General features: G+C 38.4%; 1 protein-coding gene across 2 annotated transcripts; it reads right to left on the reverse strand.

The window, feature by feature from the left end:
* Positions 1 to 486: 486 nt before the first annotated feature.
* On the reverse strand, positions 487 to 19,667 carry fra10ac1 (FRA10A associated CGG repeat 1). 2 transcript variants are annotated; one of them, XM_014983022.2, is made up of 14 exons: positions 19,573 to 19,667; positions 17,850 to 17,929; positions 17,567 to 17,659; positions 17,098 to 17,143; positions 15,466 to 15,542; positions 15,176 to 15,259; positions 14,932 to 15,016; positions 14,122 to 14,167; positions 5,372 to 5,485; positions 2,742 to 2,784; positions 2,273 to 2,403; positions 2,108 to 2,161; positions 1,050 to 1,134; positions 487 to 647 (listed from the first exon to the last, which is right to left on the reverse strand). In XM_014983022.2, the coding sequence occupies exons 1-14, from the start codon at positions 19,588 to 19,590 to the stop codon at positions 605 to 607; spliced, it is 999 nt and encodes a 332-aa protein (XP_014838508.2). In that variant the 5' UTR covers positions 19,591 to 19,667; the 3' UTR covers positions 487 to 604. The 2 variants fall into 2 exon arrangements, with proteins under 2 accessions (XP_014838508.2, XP_087872573.1); XM_088016447.1 differs by lacking the exon at positions 5,372 to 5,485.
* Between the last annotated feature and the right edge of the window lie 618 nt (positions 19,668 to 20,285).

Genomic DNA, 20,285 nt, shown 5'->3' on the forward strand with positions numbered 1-20,285 from the left:
CATTTAATTTCCCTTTGGGATCAATAAAGTATTTTTGAATTCGATTCGTTTTGTTGGGTTTCAACTGATGTTAGCTCTTGGCGCTGAAGAGGCGCTAAATTGTAAACGACGAGTAAAATTTCCTGGGTTTTATCACCAGCTTCAGAAGACTGAATATTTCATGTCAGTTTCCCTCTCACTGCTGCTCTGTCAGATTTTCAAGCTTTTTTTGGTGTGAGGTTTAACCCGTATAAATCTACATAGATACATGCATTTTAAAAATGAACTGAATGCTGTGGTTATAACGCGACAAAATGTTGAACAATGACTGAGAGCTATCAAAAGTAAAATGGTGTGAATACTTTTACAAAACAGCTCCTTTTATCATGCCTCACCATGCCAGGAGCCACACACAGCACTCAAACCACTTCCAATTATGAAGTTTGTGCTTCAGAGAGTGAAGCACAAAGAAAGCCGAGATATGTAAACAGAAAACTGACACGGAGAGGCAGGGTAAACATTATGTTTATTTCATGCACGCAAGACCCAAATAGAACATACTTAATATCAGTGGGATACAAAAGGAAGTGTAGTCACAGCAGGGTTGCCGCTGATACCAGCAGATTCAAAGAAACATGTCTTCAAAGTAGTCATCAAACTCTTCCTCCCTAAACAGATGAAACAACCAAAACACAGACATGTCAATTCCTGTCATGCTCAGTGCTGACGTAAAACAGTCGAATAGGGGGGCTGTGATTAACTCTGGCAGAGCATCAGCACTCTACATGAAGTGAGATGATTGTCGGCTTCCAACAATGACTCAGAGCACAAACGGTGAGAAACGGGGAGCAGGAAACGGGAGAAAGGTTTACATGCAGAAAACTTTTCAAAAAAGGGTTCTTGAAGGTTAAAGGTTGCGCCTCCCACCTGTCCTGACAGCTTAAAAAAAACAAAACAAAAAAACGCGGTGGCAAACATCCAAATGAGCTACATGCTGCGTTATCCCCAAAACACACATTCGAGAGCTTAGAGAGGCAGATAATATATGAAGATTAGTCCATTAACCTCACCTCGATTTTTCCTCCACAGCAGGGGCGGGGCCTCGCCAGTGGTCAGCTTCTGATTGGCTGTCTGGTTCATTCCCAGCTTCACTGTCTGTTAGGGGAGTTTAATAGAAAACAAGATAATAGTGAACAGTGTTCTTTTACAAAAATGTAATGCAAAAGAAAGAAAGATCGAAGGAATGAAGGAAAGGAAAGAGGAAGTAAAGAAAGAAGAAAGGAAGGAAAAAAGGCAGGTAAAAGACAGGAGGAAGCATGGAAAAAAAGAAGGAAAAGAGGTAGGATACATAGAGAAAGTAGGTAGAAAACTAGAGACGAAGGGGTGAAAGGTCACAAAGTAAAACATGAAGGACACAAAACCAGAACAAAGGTCACTGGGAACAAAAGAGGGTCATTTCCTATGTGAGAGGATTCTTTAAGCAACCTTCCAGGACGGCTGCTGAATAAATGAAAGTTGGTTCTTGTATCCGTTGGGGTAAAATAACTTGTTACGAGTTGAAACAGGTTAATTATTGCTGTGTGTTTCCTACTTCAGCCTCGTCTTTAGCTCCTTACGTCTGTGAACAACTTACATTCCTAAAAAGGTCTGGTGCTCATTTCCAAAGTCCACCGGTTTCAAATACAAATGCAAACAGAGAGCATCTGTGTGTTTACGGTTCTCACAGCATGCTGAGCTAAATTATATAACAAGGAAGTTTGCTCCTCGTGTACATTTTCACCTTCCCTGCCCTGTGATCCGTCAAGGAACGAAACAAAACAAAGACGCACGGGGGCAGAGGCGCACCTTACGTCACGCTGTTCACAGCGAACGACTAAATAAAAGTGGAGATAAAAACATTTTAAAAAATAAATAAAAGCCAAAGGAAGACAGACCCGCTGTCAGCCGATTAGCATTAACAGCAGGGTTAACCTATGTGCCTCCAGGAGGAGCTGTCAGCGTGTTTTCAGTCAAAAAAGTTGGAAGCAAAGCGATCTGAATGTCCAAGGAAGGGGATAAAAATTGGATTTCTTTTTTTTTCAGTGCGAAAGTGATGTGTGGGTGTGTAATTTGGAGTTGTGTGCGCCACCTTTATCAGAGTTTTGCCCCTCTGACTCCGAACTGCTGGAGGAGGTAGAGCGGCCTGTGGAAAATGTCACATAGAGTAATAACATTTCAACAAAATAAAAAAAATAATTAAATGTTAACAAAGCTGCTTCTGAGTGGTAGATTCTTTAAACAGCAGCAGCGGTACCTTTCTGCTTCTTGTGTCTGTGTTTTTTAGAATGAGAGGAGGATTCCCTCCTCTTCTTTCTCTTCTTCTTTGTTGGTTCTTCGTTCTCCTCGGAGATCTTTCTTTTCCTCTTCACTTTCACCTCCTTTCTCCTGAAAAGAAGCACAGATTGACCAAAATGGAACATGGTAAACTCTTAACCCTTGCACAAAAAGCAACACAGATTGAATCAAAGCAAAAGCATATTGGTTTTTAATTATTTTTGATAGTCATCACAACATCGCTGGTAATTTCAGACAGCAGTTATGAGCCGAGGCTGGATTTATAAGCCCCAGAGCGCCGCATCACTGTGTGCTCGCTGTCTGTGGTGGTCTGCCCTACTTTGAGCAGACAAGTGCACACTCTCCACAGTCTCAGAAATATGTCTTAGAGAGCCAAATAACCTAGATTTTTTTTTTAAATATTAAAGATCAAATGTAAGTGGGCTTACTTGTGATGGTAGTTGAGTTTGAACGAGCATTCAGGACACAGTCCTAAAAAAGAAACAATGTCAGTACTGCTGACCTCCTTGTGGTTATGATGCAAATTAAATGGAAGGATGAAGTCTGGCATTTTGATCTGGAGTTTATTTACAGATAATTGTCTTTGTTTTATTATCAGAAGTGTATTTCTCTCCTCTCTAAACCTTTTAGACTTTATACTTCAGGACTGGCGACCGCTCGCCTGTTGACAGCTGGAGATAGGCACCAGCACCCTTCTTGACCCCAATGGGATAAGAAAACGGATGAAGGGACGGACGGATGGACAGACAGACGGATGGATGGATTTATACTTGATCAACATCTGTTGAACTTTTAAGGTTTTTTGAATCATGGCTGCTATTTGTCTTATTTTTGATGAAGTATCTGATCATTTTCAAGGACTATTTTTGTTCATTTATTAATCCACTTAAGTCAACATGAATCATTCTGGCATAAAAGGCTCCTTAACTTGTGGAATAAGCTACAGTTATATTGACTAAAAAAAATTAGCATTCAGTTCAGTACCTAGTAAATTTATGCATGACCCTAGAAATTTTCAAGGTTCTGTCACACCACACCCGCAAACTTTGATGTATTCTATTGAGATTTTACGTGACAGAAAAGGACAAAGTGTTGTATGATTGTGAAGCAGAAGAAAAACGATAACTGGTTTTCGAAATGTTTCGCACTAAAAATTCTGAGACGTGTGCATTTGTATTCAGTCCCCACAAATTTATACTTTCAGAAGACAGTTTTTTGCTTCGATTTCAGCTGCAGGTATGCCTCCATCAGCCTCCCACTTCTTAAAGTTTTTGCCCAATGTTCTTTACAAAGATTGCAGCTTTTAGCTGAAATTTTTAGGTCTTGTCACAGATTCTCAACTGGGTTCACGTCTGAACTTTGATTAGGACTTTCTAAGTCCTCAAAATGTTCAGATTTTTTTAGATGATGGCTTGAACAGTGCCCTGGAAGATGTTCAACGCTTTGGGGAGTTTGTTTTATTACCTAACCCAAGACAAGACTAGTCTACTTTGAGAGAGGTAAGACTCAGACCATTTTCACAACCATTGATATCATATTCACATGTTATTGCTGCAAAAAAATGCCTGTCAGCTCATTAGCAAGTGAAGCTATAACTGATGCACCATCATAGCATTTTAATGAAACTTACATGTAAACCCTGAACTACAAACTGCTTCATGTCCAACAAATAATAATACAAGCTGGTAACAAGTTCAACAGACGAGACAAGTCTGGAAAGCTAAATGTTATCTGACTTAGCGTTAGCTGCAGGCAGAGTGAGTGGAGGTGACAGGTGAAGGTGGAGGACTTAACCCACTTAGCGGTCTTTCTTTCTGTGTTGCACAGAACTGGAAAATGTTTCTCCCTTTTGTTTTTGTTTTTTCCATCTCTCATCTTTCTAGACAAGTAAGGACAAAGGTGGCACTTTCAAAGTGAAAAACTTTATTGACTGCTATTGAGTGCAGCCCAGGGTTTCACTTCAAGACACATACATACTATGAATTAGGCGACTTCTGCAGGCAACTGCCTACAACTTGTACTATTCGAGATGATCAGAGTCAAGGTGGGTGAATAAAAATGGACACCAATTTTGTTTGTAATTTGTTTGTATTTGTGTTGGTTTATCACATAACGTCCCAATAAAATACAATGAAGTTTGTGGTTGTAACTTGACAACACTTGAAAAAAGGCCAAGGGATATAAACAAACCTCTCTTAGGGCCGGTTCCTGTTAACTATTTTTTACTTAAAAACAACTTTCAGATACTGTTCATCTTAGGTTTTCTTGTTCTAACTTGATACTTCTTTTCTCCTTCACCTACTGAGTTTTGTGATTTGCAGTCAAGCACTGGACAATATCAGAATCAGCTTTACTCATCAAATCTGCGCACACAAACGAGGGATTTGAGTCCAGGATGTATTAGGACTGCACAGATGTTAGCGTCCCATTCCCTGACCCTAGACCTGTTCTCTGTGAATCCACCGTCCTCTCCACTGTAATGTATGCTACCATGACTGGGTACAAGGACTTGACAGGATAAACAGAAGAACAAGCAGCCAAAATCCAAGGTAAAACTTTAAAAAGCCTTCAAAGGAGTGGAATGATCAAAGCACCTTTAAAGGTTACTGCAAAGTCTGGATGCTTAGAAGGAAAGCATAAAGAATATAAGAGGTTTAAAACTATTCAACATTACTGTCACTGTGGATATTTTGTTTAAGAAAGCCATTTGGCTGCTTTGCTCCAATCATTCTGTTTCTCTGACATCTTCTTGGTGAAGCATAATCTTTTTTTTTTTTTTCTAAACAGTCACAAATTGGACTCATACGTAGCAAAAACTAGATTTGTATATTATGTTTGGCGTTGACCTGCCACTTGAGCTCGTTAAAAGAGCCTGTCATTCTCAGCTTGACTGACTTGGCGGATCCGCAAATTACAGTAATTTCAACGCGATTCTCTGCAGTGTGACACCTGGAAGAGTGTTATTATGGGTTGGGGGTGACAGACAGGTGCATTATCAGCCACGGAGTTGGGTTAACACATACCCAATTACGTATTTAAAACAGATTTTCAAACTCACTGAGTTTGACCAAAGCGTTCCTCTTCTCCCCGTGTTCCACGTAGGCAAAATTCACCTCCCAGCTTTTCAGGCCCTCCTCTTTTCCACAGTGTTTGTTCCCACACTGGAACTGACCTGAAAGATCAAAGTACATACAGCACTTTGCAAAAGTTTACAGGCACATTTTTTTACCCTCCCCCTACTTATTCGCCGACTTTTTATTTCGATATGCACAAAGTGAGACATAAAAATCAATTGAGTCAGAGGCCTAACAGGGAAAATATTAGAAATAAAGACATAAAAGTTTTATTTGAGAAGTGGGGATTTCACAAAACTTCCAGAAGTGTCAACCATTCTTTCACCCCTCTTCACCTATCTCTGCACTCCTTCCACCTTATCAACAAAGCTCCTTCTCATCTCCCTTATTTCATCTCTCCTCATGGCCCAGGGCCACCCTCTAGCCACTGCACAGCCCGCCTATTATCCCTAGAGAAGCTTAAGGTGCACTGATCTGGTCTCCGGGGTTCCTCCAGATTGCACCAGAAGGAGCGAGTGCGTCATAGCGCTCCGCTCTTGGCTCGGGGACAGGAAGGGATCCACTGTGGGAAAAGCGACATTCGCCCTCACCTGCAGCAGCTCAAGATGCTTTCAACAATCGGCTGAGGTGACGCTGGCTGCTGCCACTTCGGGCTGCTGCGGCCAAAAGGCAGACTCACGTGTGAGATTAAGAAGCAATGACGTCAGCTAAAAAAAAAAAAAAAAACAACAGACAACAACAACAAAAAAAAACCAAGAGACGTCTGGCTCTGGTCCGAGGTTGTAACAATTACAGGATTTGCCATCGGGAGAGAAAACACAAACGCTATACTTGGCATGTCTACTCTAAACCGATCTGTGTATTGGTGTATAAATGTTTGTGAGTCTAAAAGTGGGAATGTCACTTTGAGTGGTCAGAAAAGTTAAGTCCATTTCCCATAATGTCACAAAGAAAAGCCAATAAGAACCTATTTTTGTTTGCACAGTGGCTAAAATAGCATAAAAAGGTCATTATTTTGTGTAATATCTGTTTTTCCTGACCAATGTGAGCGTCTCCACCCCTTCCAGTGAGTTTCACGTTGAGATGGAGACTGTGCTGGTATTTGCAGTGCTTAATGCTCCGTGTGTTGGGCTGCAGTTGCCTTGGAGCTGCATGCACAGCAACTAAAATTAATGACGTTCAAGTAAAGTTTATGAATCAGGCAAACAACTTTTTCTGTAAGATTTGTCCTCACATCATTACCCAGAGCCACTTTTTCCCCCGCCCCCCGAGATAAACTTTATTGTTAAACTTTTTTTTACCAGAGCTTTCCTTATGATAAATAACTCCCTAAAGCAATTTTAAAAGAACTTTCTGGTTTTGCGTCATCAATTCAAATTAAAGCCCTCATCCCATCAAATTAGTGTCAATAACAACTTCCACCTAGAGACAATAGTATGCTGTTCTGCCCATTAACTCTAACATTGGCAATAAACTGGGAATTTGTCCGTGGTGTTTTCCAAGTCTTTATTATACATATAAAATCCTAATAAATATCTAATGTATGTACATAAACAGTGGTGTTTATAGCTAAAGAAAAGATCACAAAAGCATTTCTTGTGCGACAAACTGCCCTTGAATAAGTTCCAACTCCCTGCAGCATTGGAGAACCAGCTCAGTGTCCAATATAAAAGAATATCATATATTCAAAGGGCACACCAGTGCAAGTTTGACCCCCACCAGAGGTACACACAACCTCAACTCTGGCAGAGTAAAATTCATATTAAATCTGTGTTCAGGCAATTTCTTTTACAGCATAAATGCCAAAAACTCAAATATAATCAAGGCCAGAATTGTTCGCTTAGTTCTGTCAGCCTCCAGCCCCCCGGGCGCTACAATGTCTCATGTGAAAAATAAAATGGACCAATTTAGTCGCTTTTATGTGTTTTTGAGGGTTTCTTTTTAAGCGGCACAAAGGGGGCATTTCTGCTTTAACTTCTATTTAAATGCCCACTGACATAATTTAAAGATAAGGTAAACGACGTCCATTGTGGTTTAACTGTTCCCACACTTAAGGTCGGGTAAGCCTCACATGGGTCTACGGAAAAAAAGAAAAAGAAAAAACTGAAACTGACAACAGGTTGGCTAAGTAAAGCCCGCTAAGAGGGGAAACTCCTTCCCTCTTACGTCAATGGCTAATTATGCCACCAGCCAGCAGCTTGAGATCAAGACAGACATTTACTGCAGGACAGATGGCTGCATGATTAACGGTCACTGGATAAAGTCAGAGTTTGAGGCCTGAGTCAGCGGGTATTCATTTTCAAAATCACTCTCAGATACTCGTGACTCATGTGAAATCATTTCTGAATCTTACATGATAACAACTGACGCAGAGCAATTTGTTTGATTGAATTATTTTTGCTTTCTGAGAAAAAAAAAAGCATCTGTCTAGTTCAGATAAACAAAAATAGTACATGCAATAAAAAAAGAGGAAAGTATTTTATCTTTGACGCTTTTGGATTTTGACCCAGTGGACCTTAGGAGAGTTTTTACATTCTGCTTCAATTTCATCATTAATAACTTTTAAGACAGCCAGAGGCACTTCCAGAAGAAGCTTTGGTTTTTATTAGATCTACGTTTTTAGATCATTTGGCAAACTCACAACTCTTAATCTGATGCTGGCTAAAAGCCCTGAACATTACAGCCAATCAGTGTTGGGTTTCAGTCCCGCTCATCAGATCCCCAGATATAGAGAGTTTTTTTTTTCCTGGTTTACCGTCCAAACAAATTGGGGAATCTAAAAAGTTTTGTTGTATATTTTGTTTATTTTATCTTTTAAACTGATTAAACACCTTCTCACATCCCCTCTCCAACAGAGGTGAGGTCTACCCATCTTTAAGTCTAAAAGCCTCTGTGGGATGCTCCTTTTATCTTTAATTATGTTACTGACCTGCTGCCAATTAACCTCATCAGCAGAGAGATGTTCCAGCAGGAGACTTCTTACGCATCACACAGTTTGAATAGTCTAACGCTGAACCTCTTCAAGCATCTTGTAAATATGCACTAAATAGGCAGGAAAATGTTTTTTCTTTCAACATCGATGCTGAAACTAGACTCTGAGATTTTCAGAATCCATCTGAAGTTGATCAGTCAGATCCTTCTTACGATCTTGTTCGCAGATTTATGTGAAGGACCGACACAGAGTAGAGTATAATTGTGAAGAGGAAGGGAAATGATTCATGCTTTTATGTTTTCTTTCACCAAAGAACCATGGGATATATCGAGTACATTCAAGCTGTATCAGTAAATGCTTTATAAGAATACAATCTATTGAAATTGCAGCTGCAAGTCTTTTGGGGTATGTTGAGCTAAAATCCACAAATACTTGCGACCTCTCTAAAAACACTTATAACTGCCTATATTAACAGTTCAAACATCAAATATACCTTAATATGCATTAATGTCCAGAGTGGAAACTGTCTTAGCTCTTAGAGAGAAGCTAGCATGTACACTTCTCAAGGGAATCTCCTCGATTGGTTACCTTGCAAATGACAGCTAATGCTATGTCAAGTCGCATTGAGTTTTGGTATTTCAGTTTCCCAAGCTGCATTTTCAAATAGATGAATTTGTGAATACCAAACAGTGACTAGTGCTCACAGTAACGCCCTCTCTTCCACTGAAGCTCTGGCTCTATGTTTAGGGTCGTTGTCCTGCAGGAAAAGTCGACCTCCCAACCCAAGTCTCAAATCTTCTTTCATCCATTTCCCGTCAACTCTGATCTACCTTCCTGTCCCTGTTGAAGAAAACTATCCACCACCGCATGATGCTGCCTCTACCAAGTGACACAACCAAGATGTTTTGTTCAGTATAATTTGCGACATCATCCCTCCAGACATAGGGATTCGCCTATTATCCAAAGAATTTTAACTTTGGTCTCATCCAACAAGTGCACCTTCTTCCACCATGTGAGTCCCTACATGGCCCGTGACAAACTGCCAACAGGACATCTCAAGGCTGCTCGGTTAATCTACATCTGATCAGGATGCTCCCTGAGTTCCTCCCTTCGGAGATTTTTCAGGCATGTTCTGCTGGGAGAAAGATCCAGAACATGTTCGGGGGGAGGGAATGTTTATTATAGCAGTCAGAAATACCCCAGGGATTTTAACCGAGACATGATAGACGTAAATATGTCATCAACAAACTTTCTGTGAAATGTGGATGCAGGCAAATTTTCTAAAATGCGGAGCTGCTCTTCAAAATGGCTGGTCATCGTAACGCTACCCAACAAGCTTCTCAGCGCCTGCTGCTGGCCTGTGAGGAGCTGATTTTCCTCGATGTGTGCACATGAACTTCTAAAACTCTGCAAACGACACGGGGAACTGCTAACCCACTTGACCCAGATGCGTTCTCTGTTCGCTTTACGGTTTGAAAGTGTCAAACATTCACTCTGTTTTGCTGAGCAAACAGCGTCAGACGCCACTGAGATTACCTGCATTGTATCCATTTCTTTTGACTGATCGCTTTTCCATTAAGAAACAAAGATCTGAAAGCACACAATCACAGATAAACAGAAAATACTAAACAGTTTGTCCCTGAGATTAAAGCCCGGGAGCTGGGAGCTGTCATTTAAAAATCACATTTAATAGATACATTGCAACTGATCTATTCAGTCTGGCAACACAGAGCCCAGCAGGGTATTGCTAATTATGAAGTACAAACACTGCATGGAACAAAGGCTTGGCTAAATACATTATTTAAAGCAGAAGAAGTGATGATTTCACCTATAAATTGGTTTGCCACTTTCATTTTACTTCAGCAGGAACTTAAAGGAAACAGCCAGAATGCAAAATGAAGTCAGATGAGATAAACTACTGAGAAAGCTCTAAATGCCCTCCATCAACCTCATCTATTAGAACAATTTAAGAAAATCCAAGACACACCACTGTAAAAAGGTAAAAATAACCTTGAGAAATAACACTATTCCTTAAATTCTTTGACATTTTCTCAAGTTGCAATCAGAAACTCCTTTTTTTTTTTTTCTGAAGTAGTGATTTCATGTGATGGACCAAAACAAAGTAGTGCATAATTTTGGAGAAGGGAACTGACTCATGTTTTCTCCTGTTTTCCACAAAGGCAAATCTGATGTGATACGCATTTATAGTCAGTCCAAATAAAACCCATTGAAGTCAGCGGCTGCAACGTGACAAAATGTGAAAAAGCTAAAGTTGGCGTGCTCCAGTTAAAAGTGTTAGTCCCCCAGAAGACACAGAGGTGTGTCGAGTCTCATTCCTGCTCTTTAAGAATGTAGAGACCATTTTTCTTGCAAGATGTTACACAAGCAAAGACCATTCCCCATTTCATCTGGGGACGCCCACGTACAAGCAGCTTAACATCATCTACCGCTGCCCTCTGACCTCCTGCTGACAGCTACACTGAAGTGTAATTTATACCAGAGGAAAAAAAAAACCCTGAAAAACATGACCGGGAATGCAGCACTGCAGCTGAACATCTGCTCCGGCATAACAGAATTTCAAGACAAACTGAAAATCTGAGCAAAAACACAAAAGCCCAGTGTCAGTTGCACACAAGCTTTTCACAAACAAGTCAGCTAAATGCCAGTGGGGCCTATCAGCTGCAGGCAAATATCTCCACCACAGTGGCGACACTACTGTGTCAGCAAGCCGCTAAGAAGGGTGTTTGATGTCAAAAATCACAGATAAAGTTGAAAAGAAAAAAAAAAAGGATTAGAGTATAGAAGCTGATTTCGAGGGCAAACAAACATTGCACTCTCTGTGAATTTCTTCTTTGCAGGGAGAAGAGAAGACAGTGATGTTCGCTGCCCTTGGACATGCTGATATTTGTAAAATAGCTCTAAAAGGCCGTGTAGTTATTACAGTACATCGACTCCTCTCAGATAAAAACAAATACAAAGAGTGTTTGTTCTCGCAGCTTAAGGGAGGGAGACAAAGCGTCTTGCACCTCCGCTATAATATTTACCATCCTCATTCAAAGTGTGAAAGTTTAATCAACATGTTTTATTGGAAGGAAAAGTGATGTTTGATCAAATTATTTTGTCATGGACTTAGTTAGCAATCACACACTGATTAGAGAAAATGAACGTAATGAGAGCACCAATACATTTTGGTAACGGAGAGCCAAAACAAATCCATTACTTTTTCATCAATCTTGAGGGTAATTTAATTTAGCACCGCTCTTAGCCAAACAAAAAAAAAAAAAACAGAAAAAGAAATAAGATATGAAGGATTTGTTAAAATCAAAGCTTGTTCCAGTAAACACAAATGAAAATATTAAATCAGCAAGATTAAAGTTTGTGGTGTGACAAAAAACATGATCAATACTCCAGAAGGGATGAATAGATGTGTTTTCATTGTGTTCTGAAGTAGAAAAAATAACTTAAGGCTCTCCACACCAAAGAATTGCAAAGAATATTTGCCATTAATGATATGAAGAATATTGAAGGCTTTCCAGATCATTATAAGTCAACAGTACACAGAGTGGGTCTGGTTTTCCGAAAACGGAGCAGCAGTGAAGAGTGAACGATGAAAACACAGCAAACCCATCGCTAATGAGATAAAATATGGCGAACCCTATGGTTATTAAATCACAATTCCTTCCTGCACCTGGTAGTTTAAAAAAAGCTGTTAAAAACGCCCTTTATCGCATTTGATTTGTCATAAAATCCAAAATTTATTAAAACGAAATACTTTTTTTCTTTAAATAAGAATATCAACGTTTCACATTTAGATTTATTCTGAATGTTTTTTTGTTGTTTGTTTGTTTTTTTTTTTACATATAATCTGTCAGGCAGTCCATAATTCAAACTGGATAATATGTTTTTTATATTTTCTAAACCCCTCTCACCAGCAAGGATGGTGACATAATCAAATAATTTTCTGAACAGAAGTCTAAAGCAAGATGTATAAAGAAAGCCTGAAAGTACGTCTGACTCCTCGACCTTACATCACCCCGCAGCCATGAAAGGAAGGCTAAGTGTCCTGGCAAATCACCTTTTTGGATGGAGAGTGGTGGACATGACCTAACGGGAACATAACTCTTTTATTTGAACAAAGACGTTTGCAGCAGAGCCAAAGTGCATGGACCTTATGCGTGTATGAAAGGTCAGTTTGACAGGGGGAAAGTTCAGCCCTTTAAAACTTATCTGTAAACAGAGATCTAGTCTGGTTATGTCATTTCTATTACACGTGAGCTGGGACTAACAACACGTACTCCACGTAGAATTGCTGGAAATCAAACACATTTTCTTGCCGATGAATTTTTGCACCAATTCGAGTGTTTGCTCTGCTCGGCTTAAGCCAAATCAGTGTTAAAGTTGTATTCCTTCTATTATAGCACATATTTAAACCTCATGTACATAACTGGATACAACAAAACTAAACGGGAATCCTATATCTGCTCTACAGAGTCAAGTTTGGTATTGATTTCACAGGCGAGAGAGTGCCGTGTTTCCAGCAGCGGTTCAGTTTGACCCACCGGGAATTATTAGCACACAAATCAAAGGGGTGACACTTGAAGTGAAGCGCATCTGACCCATCTAATCCCACTTCCTGTAGAGTACTGCAACAGGGGATGAACTGTCAGAGACCAGGATTACACAGTCTTAATCTGGAACAATATATTGGCTTAGTCAGCCTTCTCAGACACACTTTATGTTTGTGGGGCTGCAGCGGTGTAAACATAAGAGAACTAGAAACTCCTAAGATAAAGTCGGTGTCCTGTTTTAGCTGCTGGAAATATATTGCATTGGATCCCCACTAAAGTAAACTCCCTTCTTTATTTGAAAATGCTCCACAGTACAAGGCAGTTTCTGCATAAACATGCCTGCAAACACAGAGAACGTGTCTCCCGCCTTGGCAGAGATATTATTAAAATATAAAATGAATATGTCTCCCAGCACATCAATGAGCTGTCGAAGCAGGTGTACCCTCACTAAGCTGCAGATACTGTCCTTCCCGGTGAAAACTATAAATATCAGTCACTGCCACACGGAGGAGAGGAGGTGTGGCACTAATCCTCAACAAATAATAGAGAGCAATCATCAAAGCTCTTCCAAAAACTGTCTCAACAGAACAGAGGGAGGATGAAGATGAGAGGCATAAACAGAGCACTAAAGCGTTTTGAATGAGTCAAAATATCAAGGGGATTCGAGCATCCCCTGAAGGTGAGGTGAGGAAAACGTAAAAGAAACAAAACATAGAAAAACAATGAATATTCTATAGTATATTCATATAAGTGTAAAACTAAAGTCTCACATCTAAGTCTCTAGAGAAGGGGAACTTGTTAAGAAACATTATTGTGTTAAGTAATGAGCAAAGAGTCTTTATCTCTGTCCCCATCTAGTGGATGCATTTGTAAACTTCCTGTCATGATTATGATCAAAAAAGTACTAAATGTTACTGTTTAGTGTATTTAAAATCAGTTAGAATTAAATAAAGTGAGCCCTTTCTCAAAATAGTAAATGTACAATATGTTAAAATTATTAAGAATAAAACATTTAAAGTTTCTATGTGAGTGAAAGTCAAGTTCCAGAACTATCCTACTGACTTGAAATGTGCAGTTTGCAAAAGGGCAACTAAAAGTGAAGAAGACTGTGTTTACCTCAGGGATTTTCTGCTAATAAAGACAAGGATTATGGGCTTAGCTATCCATAAAGGGGGAGAAAAGCTTAAGAAAAAAAAACACAGCAACTTTACAGTAATTAGGGAGTGAGACGTACCTTTTCCAGAAACAACTTCATTTTCTGTTCGCCAGCGAAATCCAAACTGTTGGACAGAGATAAAAAGTCATCATTCATGTTATTCTTCCAACTGTTTTTCAGACAGACCAAGATGACTGATGCATTTTTCATCTCTTCTGGACCAGCCTGGTCTATCACAGATAGACCCTAATCAAATAATTTGCTGATTTTACAACTCTGGAAGTAATCAGGACTGGGTTTGGTTAATGGAATTGAACGCAGCTCTCCAGAAAATGTGACTAATCGCAGTTAATTCATTTTACGAGGCAAACAACTTGACATTTTACACATCGGCAGGTTGGCTCGGACAGTTTTTTTCCCCTACTTAATAAATAAAAGTATATTTCAAAAATGTTTTCTCCATTTACTCAGGTTATCGCTGCTTGAAACAAAGCAAAAATCTGGGAAAAAAAAAATCTTTAAGGGAGGCAGTACTATTTCACAGCACTACTTCATCTATTATTAATAAAGTGACGTTTTAAACAAACTGAACTGTCAGATTTTTAAATAGACACCACAGAGTCTCTAAAAACCCATCATGCCACCAACCTCTTTCAACAGCGGGCCGGTTATGATGGAGATTAGTGTCAGTAAGCAAATATTAACCTTCACACTTTATATCACCACTGGGACAATTATCTAATGGAATCCTTAAAGAAACTAGGACAGAGTCAAACAGTGGATTACTCTGCCATGTCTCACAGAAGAAGTGAGACATCTACCGTATGGAGAGTTTTTTATACAGGAAATTTGAAAAAGGGATCAACTATAAAAATGTATTTAGCTCACCTTGTTCTCCTTGTACCTGCTGAGATCCGCAATGCAGTACTCCTTGAACAGCTTGTCGTAATACTTCTTGGCAATTTCTTTTTCCCTTTACAAGAAGTCAGAAGTTGACTAAAAGTGATAAACAGGCTCATCTCATGCGCATGCAAGTGAAGACATTTGAGACCCAGAATGCATTTTTCAAATGTGAGGTGAGCGTCTGAAGCAATGAAGTTTCAAACACGAGCAGCTGACGTTGATGAATCACCATGTCATGTCATCCTCGTCCTCGTCCCTCCAGAGGAAGCGGTGATTTTCACGCAGCACGTCCAGATCGGTTTTGTCTTTAGCTCTGAAATACACAACAGGCCAAACGAGGAAGATTTTAAGCGCAGATAACTCGGGGGGGGGGGAACGATCTCCGTCACCGACTGTAACAAAGTATTTAGCTGGATCGTGACAACGCGTCTCTAACTCCAGTGGCGTAATACAGAAAACAAATTCAGCCACGAGGGTCAGCAGACGACAGATTTTTGAGGAGAAAGGCAGAATACTCACGCAGAGCGTCTGAAGTCGGCCATCTGTCCACCGTAATACAAAATGTAGTCACCGACAAACTTCTTGTGCCGCTCAAACTGGAAGTGTTTATTCAGGATCAATTGATCAGTCATTTCTTGGCAAATACTGACAATTTCCAAACTTCTTTTCATGACTTTTAATGTAGTCAAATAAGTGAAATAAGTCACATTTTACAAGCAAAAGAAGGAACAGTATTAGCTCTTCCCTTCCAAATAATATTAAAAGAGAAAAAATATATTTCTATTAAGCCCTGTGTAAGCTCTAATTAAAATTCAGAGGAACCAGTTTTCTTCAGAAGCTAACTAATTAGTAAACGGGTGTGTTTAATGCAATTTTAATATAAATGCAGCTAGTCTTTGAAAGCCACTAATCTTTAAGAGAGAACATTGGTGAACAAACATGGTGATATGTCATGTGCAAACAATATTGGGAAGTTTAAATCTCTTTTTAAACCCTGTCATGAAAAAAAAGCTGTCCTTTTCACAATTTCTCACCATTTCCTGCCCCTGTTTGCCTCTCGAATGCTCTTTCTCTATTTTATCTGTGCCAATATTCTCAGCGTTTCCACTGCCAGGTACTCAGAACGCACTGCAGTGTGACCTTCATGGCCATTCCCTGTTGATGGACTGTGGCAAGGCTTGAAAACGGATGATCACAAAAGCTCTCCATCCAACCTGACTGAGCTTTAGCAATTTTGCTAAGAAGAACGGGCAAAATTTTGAAAACTTCCAAGACGTGCAAAGCTGATGGCGACATAGGTCGAGGCCAAGCACAAATTCATGATCCATCTTTTCAGATAGTTACTTAAAAGCAAGTAAAACGAACATTCTTTTTCGTTTTGATAAAGGGAGACACACCGGATCAATCAGAGAAATGCACATCTGTCTTTAGATATAATTTATTTAGAAAATCTAATCACGCTGATCAGCATGCGAGAAGAAAGGGAAGAAAGAAGGAAGAAGTGAAACTTAACACATACAATTCTTATAATACCTTTTGAGTCAGGAACATGGTGCCTTCCACCCAGCTCTCTCCCATGTAGGGAGTTTCTTTCAGTTTCTCCCATTTCTGTTTAATTGATAGCCATGTCCCTAAATCAAACCCAGTTCAGAGGAGTTTCGGTGGAAAGGAGAAGAAAAACATCTCCTTTGAGGCCTCCGTTATCAACTCCACAAGAGAAACACCTGCTCAAAAACCTTCATTATCACTTCATTCTTCCCAGTAAATAAGCCAAAGTTTTATTTTCCAAGACTCCACTTTTATGCATGAGTTACCTTCACAAATGCACCAATATAAAAATTTGGGCCAATGCTGATATTAATATTATTGTTATAAACAATATTTACCAACATTATACATATGTATTTCCCTACCCTTCTGTTACTGTAAAACTGACTCTCTGACTTAGGTTTACTTATTGGACCAATATCAGTATGTTAATCATTCACTAACACTGACGGATACTGACGTTAATGTCAAAATATTGAACATACTTAGTTGCTTTCTGTTGTTCTATCACTGAAAAATCAACCAAAATCCTCTGAAGTTTGTAGTTGTTCTAAGGTAAAATGTGAAAAAAGTTCAAGGGTCATGTAATTCAGAAAAGGATACAGCATTCATTGAAATCAGATGTGCTCTTCTGTTTCTGGCTTCCTCTCTGAAAAACAGAGATTTCAACATTAAAATGAAGTTATTCTGAACAACATTTCTATGGCATGGTGGATTAACAGGAAAGGCTGTACTTTCAAAAGAATAAATCATAATAATGACTCTGGCTTGAAAGATGAGCACCAAATTCAAAGGTTATATTTTAAATTTTTCTGGGTTTTTTTTCCAAGTCAATAAGAAGGAAATGGAGACTTCTATAAGGAATAAATCTCTAAATGGAAGTACATAAAATTGAATTTCGCCCCTGTTTATTACCCCGTTTATCATGAAAAGACAAAAATCTGTAAAACTCTACTCTACGCCTGGATTTTCATACAATGAAATGCAGGAACTTGAGAGCATTTTTTTGGAAATAAAAAAATCAAACCCACATCAGAAGAAGTTTTGTCGTTCCCCAGCAGCAGTACAGTACCTGTCCACTTCACACGAGTGCAAACTGCAGTGAGCCACCTTGGAGTGCCGACCTTTTTCGAACGGCTTCTGTAAAATTTCCGCCTCACGTTTCCTGTCAAACATGAACACCGAATGTAAGGCGGATAAACAGAAAGGTGGCAAATAAAACATGTATCTGCTCAGAACACTATAGGAGTATAACAGATGCATGGTTAACCTCCGAAATTTGAATAGAGAAACCATTTCTATGCTTCACTGAGCACAATGAGCGCACGACTCAACTCTTCAGGGTTTCATTTTACCTCTCTCTCGCTTTCTCCGAGGAGTCTCCCTCTCCATCATCATCACTGAAGTCGGAGTCATAGCCACCAGCTCCATGAATCTGTTGATGGCGCACATAATACACAAAAATACCAATTTTAAAAGTTGTGAATATTTCAAATAGACATCCAGCAATCCTGTTCAGAGTTCCAGCAATCCTGTTCAGAGTTATTTGCATTTTGATCCGATCAGGAGGTGAAGTAGTTGTCTTTCCCTTCCAAACCAGCTGGTTGTGCTGTTGATTGCCTGGTTCAAGATGCGGTCATGCTGAAAGCCTCACTTTTTTTTTCAAATTCTCTGCAAAAGTACCAGGATCAGCTGTCATGTAAAGCTATTGTGCATTCAATGATCTGAGCTGCAGCATGAAGAACAGTCACAATGATTCACAGAAGGCTTGGAGGCTCTTTTCCTTTCTGGGTATGATTCCTCAAAGAGTTTTCAATTCTGCCGTCAATACAAAAAAACAATTATTTGTTATAATTGCTGCTTCAACTGTTTTGTCAAAGATTATTCCAGATTTTTGTACCTTTGTTTCGGTACTAATATCCTGCTTAGCTTTTGTATTATGTGGTTGGTGTATATTACAAACTGAGACCACCACTTCAGGTTTACGTTATTTGTGTCAAAATGATTTCACATGGTCTAAAGGTTATTACACAAAAATTTTAAAATTGAAAATCAAATTGTATCGTTTGATCTAATTGCTTTAAATTAAAACATGCTAAAAGATCACTAGAAAACTGCAAAAATAATGGCACACTGATTATCACAGATATAATTATGTTATAAAAAGATATAAAAAGTGCATGTGGTTTACTTTATATATTACTTTATATATTTGTCTAACTTCAAGTAATATGAAACTATTTGTCTAAATTAGCAAAAGTAAATGTGGGAGATTTTTTTCCCCCACAAAATCCTGAAATCAAATAAAGAAATCAATACATTTCTAAGAAATTTCTAGGTTTCCTTCACAGCTATTTAACATTATCTAAACATGCTGATATGTAGGGCTAAATTAACTCGTCTCTAAATTTTCCTTCAGTATTAGTGTGTGTGTGTGTGTGTGTGTGTGTGTGTGTGTGTGTGTGTGTGTGTGTCTTTGATAAAGTGGAAAGCTTTCCCAATTGCTATTTTTTATTTGAAATAGTAAATGCTTAATTAATTATTACTGTGTACTTGTTGGTTTACTCTTACTGAGAACCAAAATGGCTTTAGTTGTAAATTGTTGAAAAATAAATAAACGTTATTCAAATTGTTTATTATTTAATGTGAGCAAAAAAAACTTAACATTGAATCTAGTGATGTTCCACTAAAAGGATTTTTTAGTAGGTCACCCTCTGAGACAGAAAGAGGGAGATTTTGGTATGGTATCAGAATCCTTATGACCACGAAAATAGCTACAACAGAAATATTGCTATTCCGTTGTGGCGTCACGTTATCCTGAATTTACAAAAATAATGTCTGAGTGTATTTGTTTGAATTAGATGCAAGCATCATATGTAAGCAAAATAGGTCCCGAAATGTGTTATTTTGTGACTGTTTGACTCAAATGACAGAGTCAACTCTTACACAGGTAGATAACACGCAGTAAGAAGCTAATGCTCCCATGCTAACACACAAACAACACAGACGCAGAGCAGTGAAACAGTTTCAGACTTGTTTAAAAAACAAAGGCTTTCTATTTGTATTTTTATACATTACCTTCACAAGATTCTCCATGAGTTTCTTTGCTCCGTCGCTGATCCCCCTGTTCAAATGTTTACAATGTGAAAAGATCGTCGATGGAGGATGACGTGCCAGAGAAATCGCGCGATTATGACGTCATATCTAGCTGGAACGCAAAAATTTTAAATAAGAAAAGAAAACGAGAAATTAAGATTATCAACATATTATTATTATTTTAGTTAGTTAGTTGAAAATAAACGATTATTTTATTTATTTAAATAAATAAAATAAATTAAATTTATTTTCTGTAAAATAAGTAAGTAAAGCTTATTTATTTATGAAGATTATTTTATTATTTGTATAGTTTCCCTTATTGAATATCTAGTTAGTAAAATAAATAAATAAAATTGTACCAAGTTATATGATTAAATTAAAAAACATGTAATTATATAACTTTATATAAAATTTAACTTTAGTTTGTTATATAAATACAGCTGTCATGCAAAAAATAATGTCCCATATATCAATGAGATGGATAGCTCAGTAAACCAATAAATTGCTAAACATAAAAATGTATCAATTGTAAGCTAAATATTTTTTTTTAAAATGATAGTTACAAATTTAGCTAACTAAATAGTGACTTAATAGTTAGGTAAATAAATATAGAATTTACAGCAAGCTAATAAATAAATAAATAAATAAATAAATAAATAAATAAATAAACAAACAAATAAATAAGAATTATTACA

Source organism: Poecilia mexicana, unplaced genomic scaffold (assembly GCF_051168715.1).
Source record: "Poecilia mexicana isolate PSO_F unplaced genomic scaffold, ASM5116871v1 scaffold_19, whole genome shotgun sequence".
Taxonomy (NCBI): Eukaryota; Metazoa; Chordata; class Actinopteri; order Cyprinodontiformes; family Poeciliidae; genus Poecilia; species Poecilia mexicana.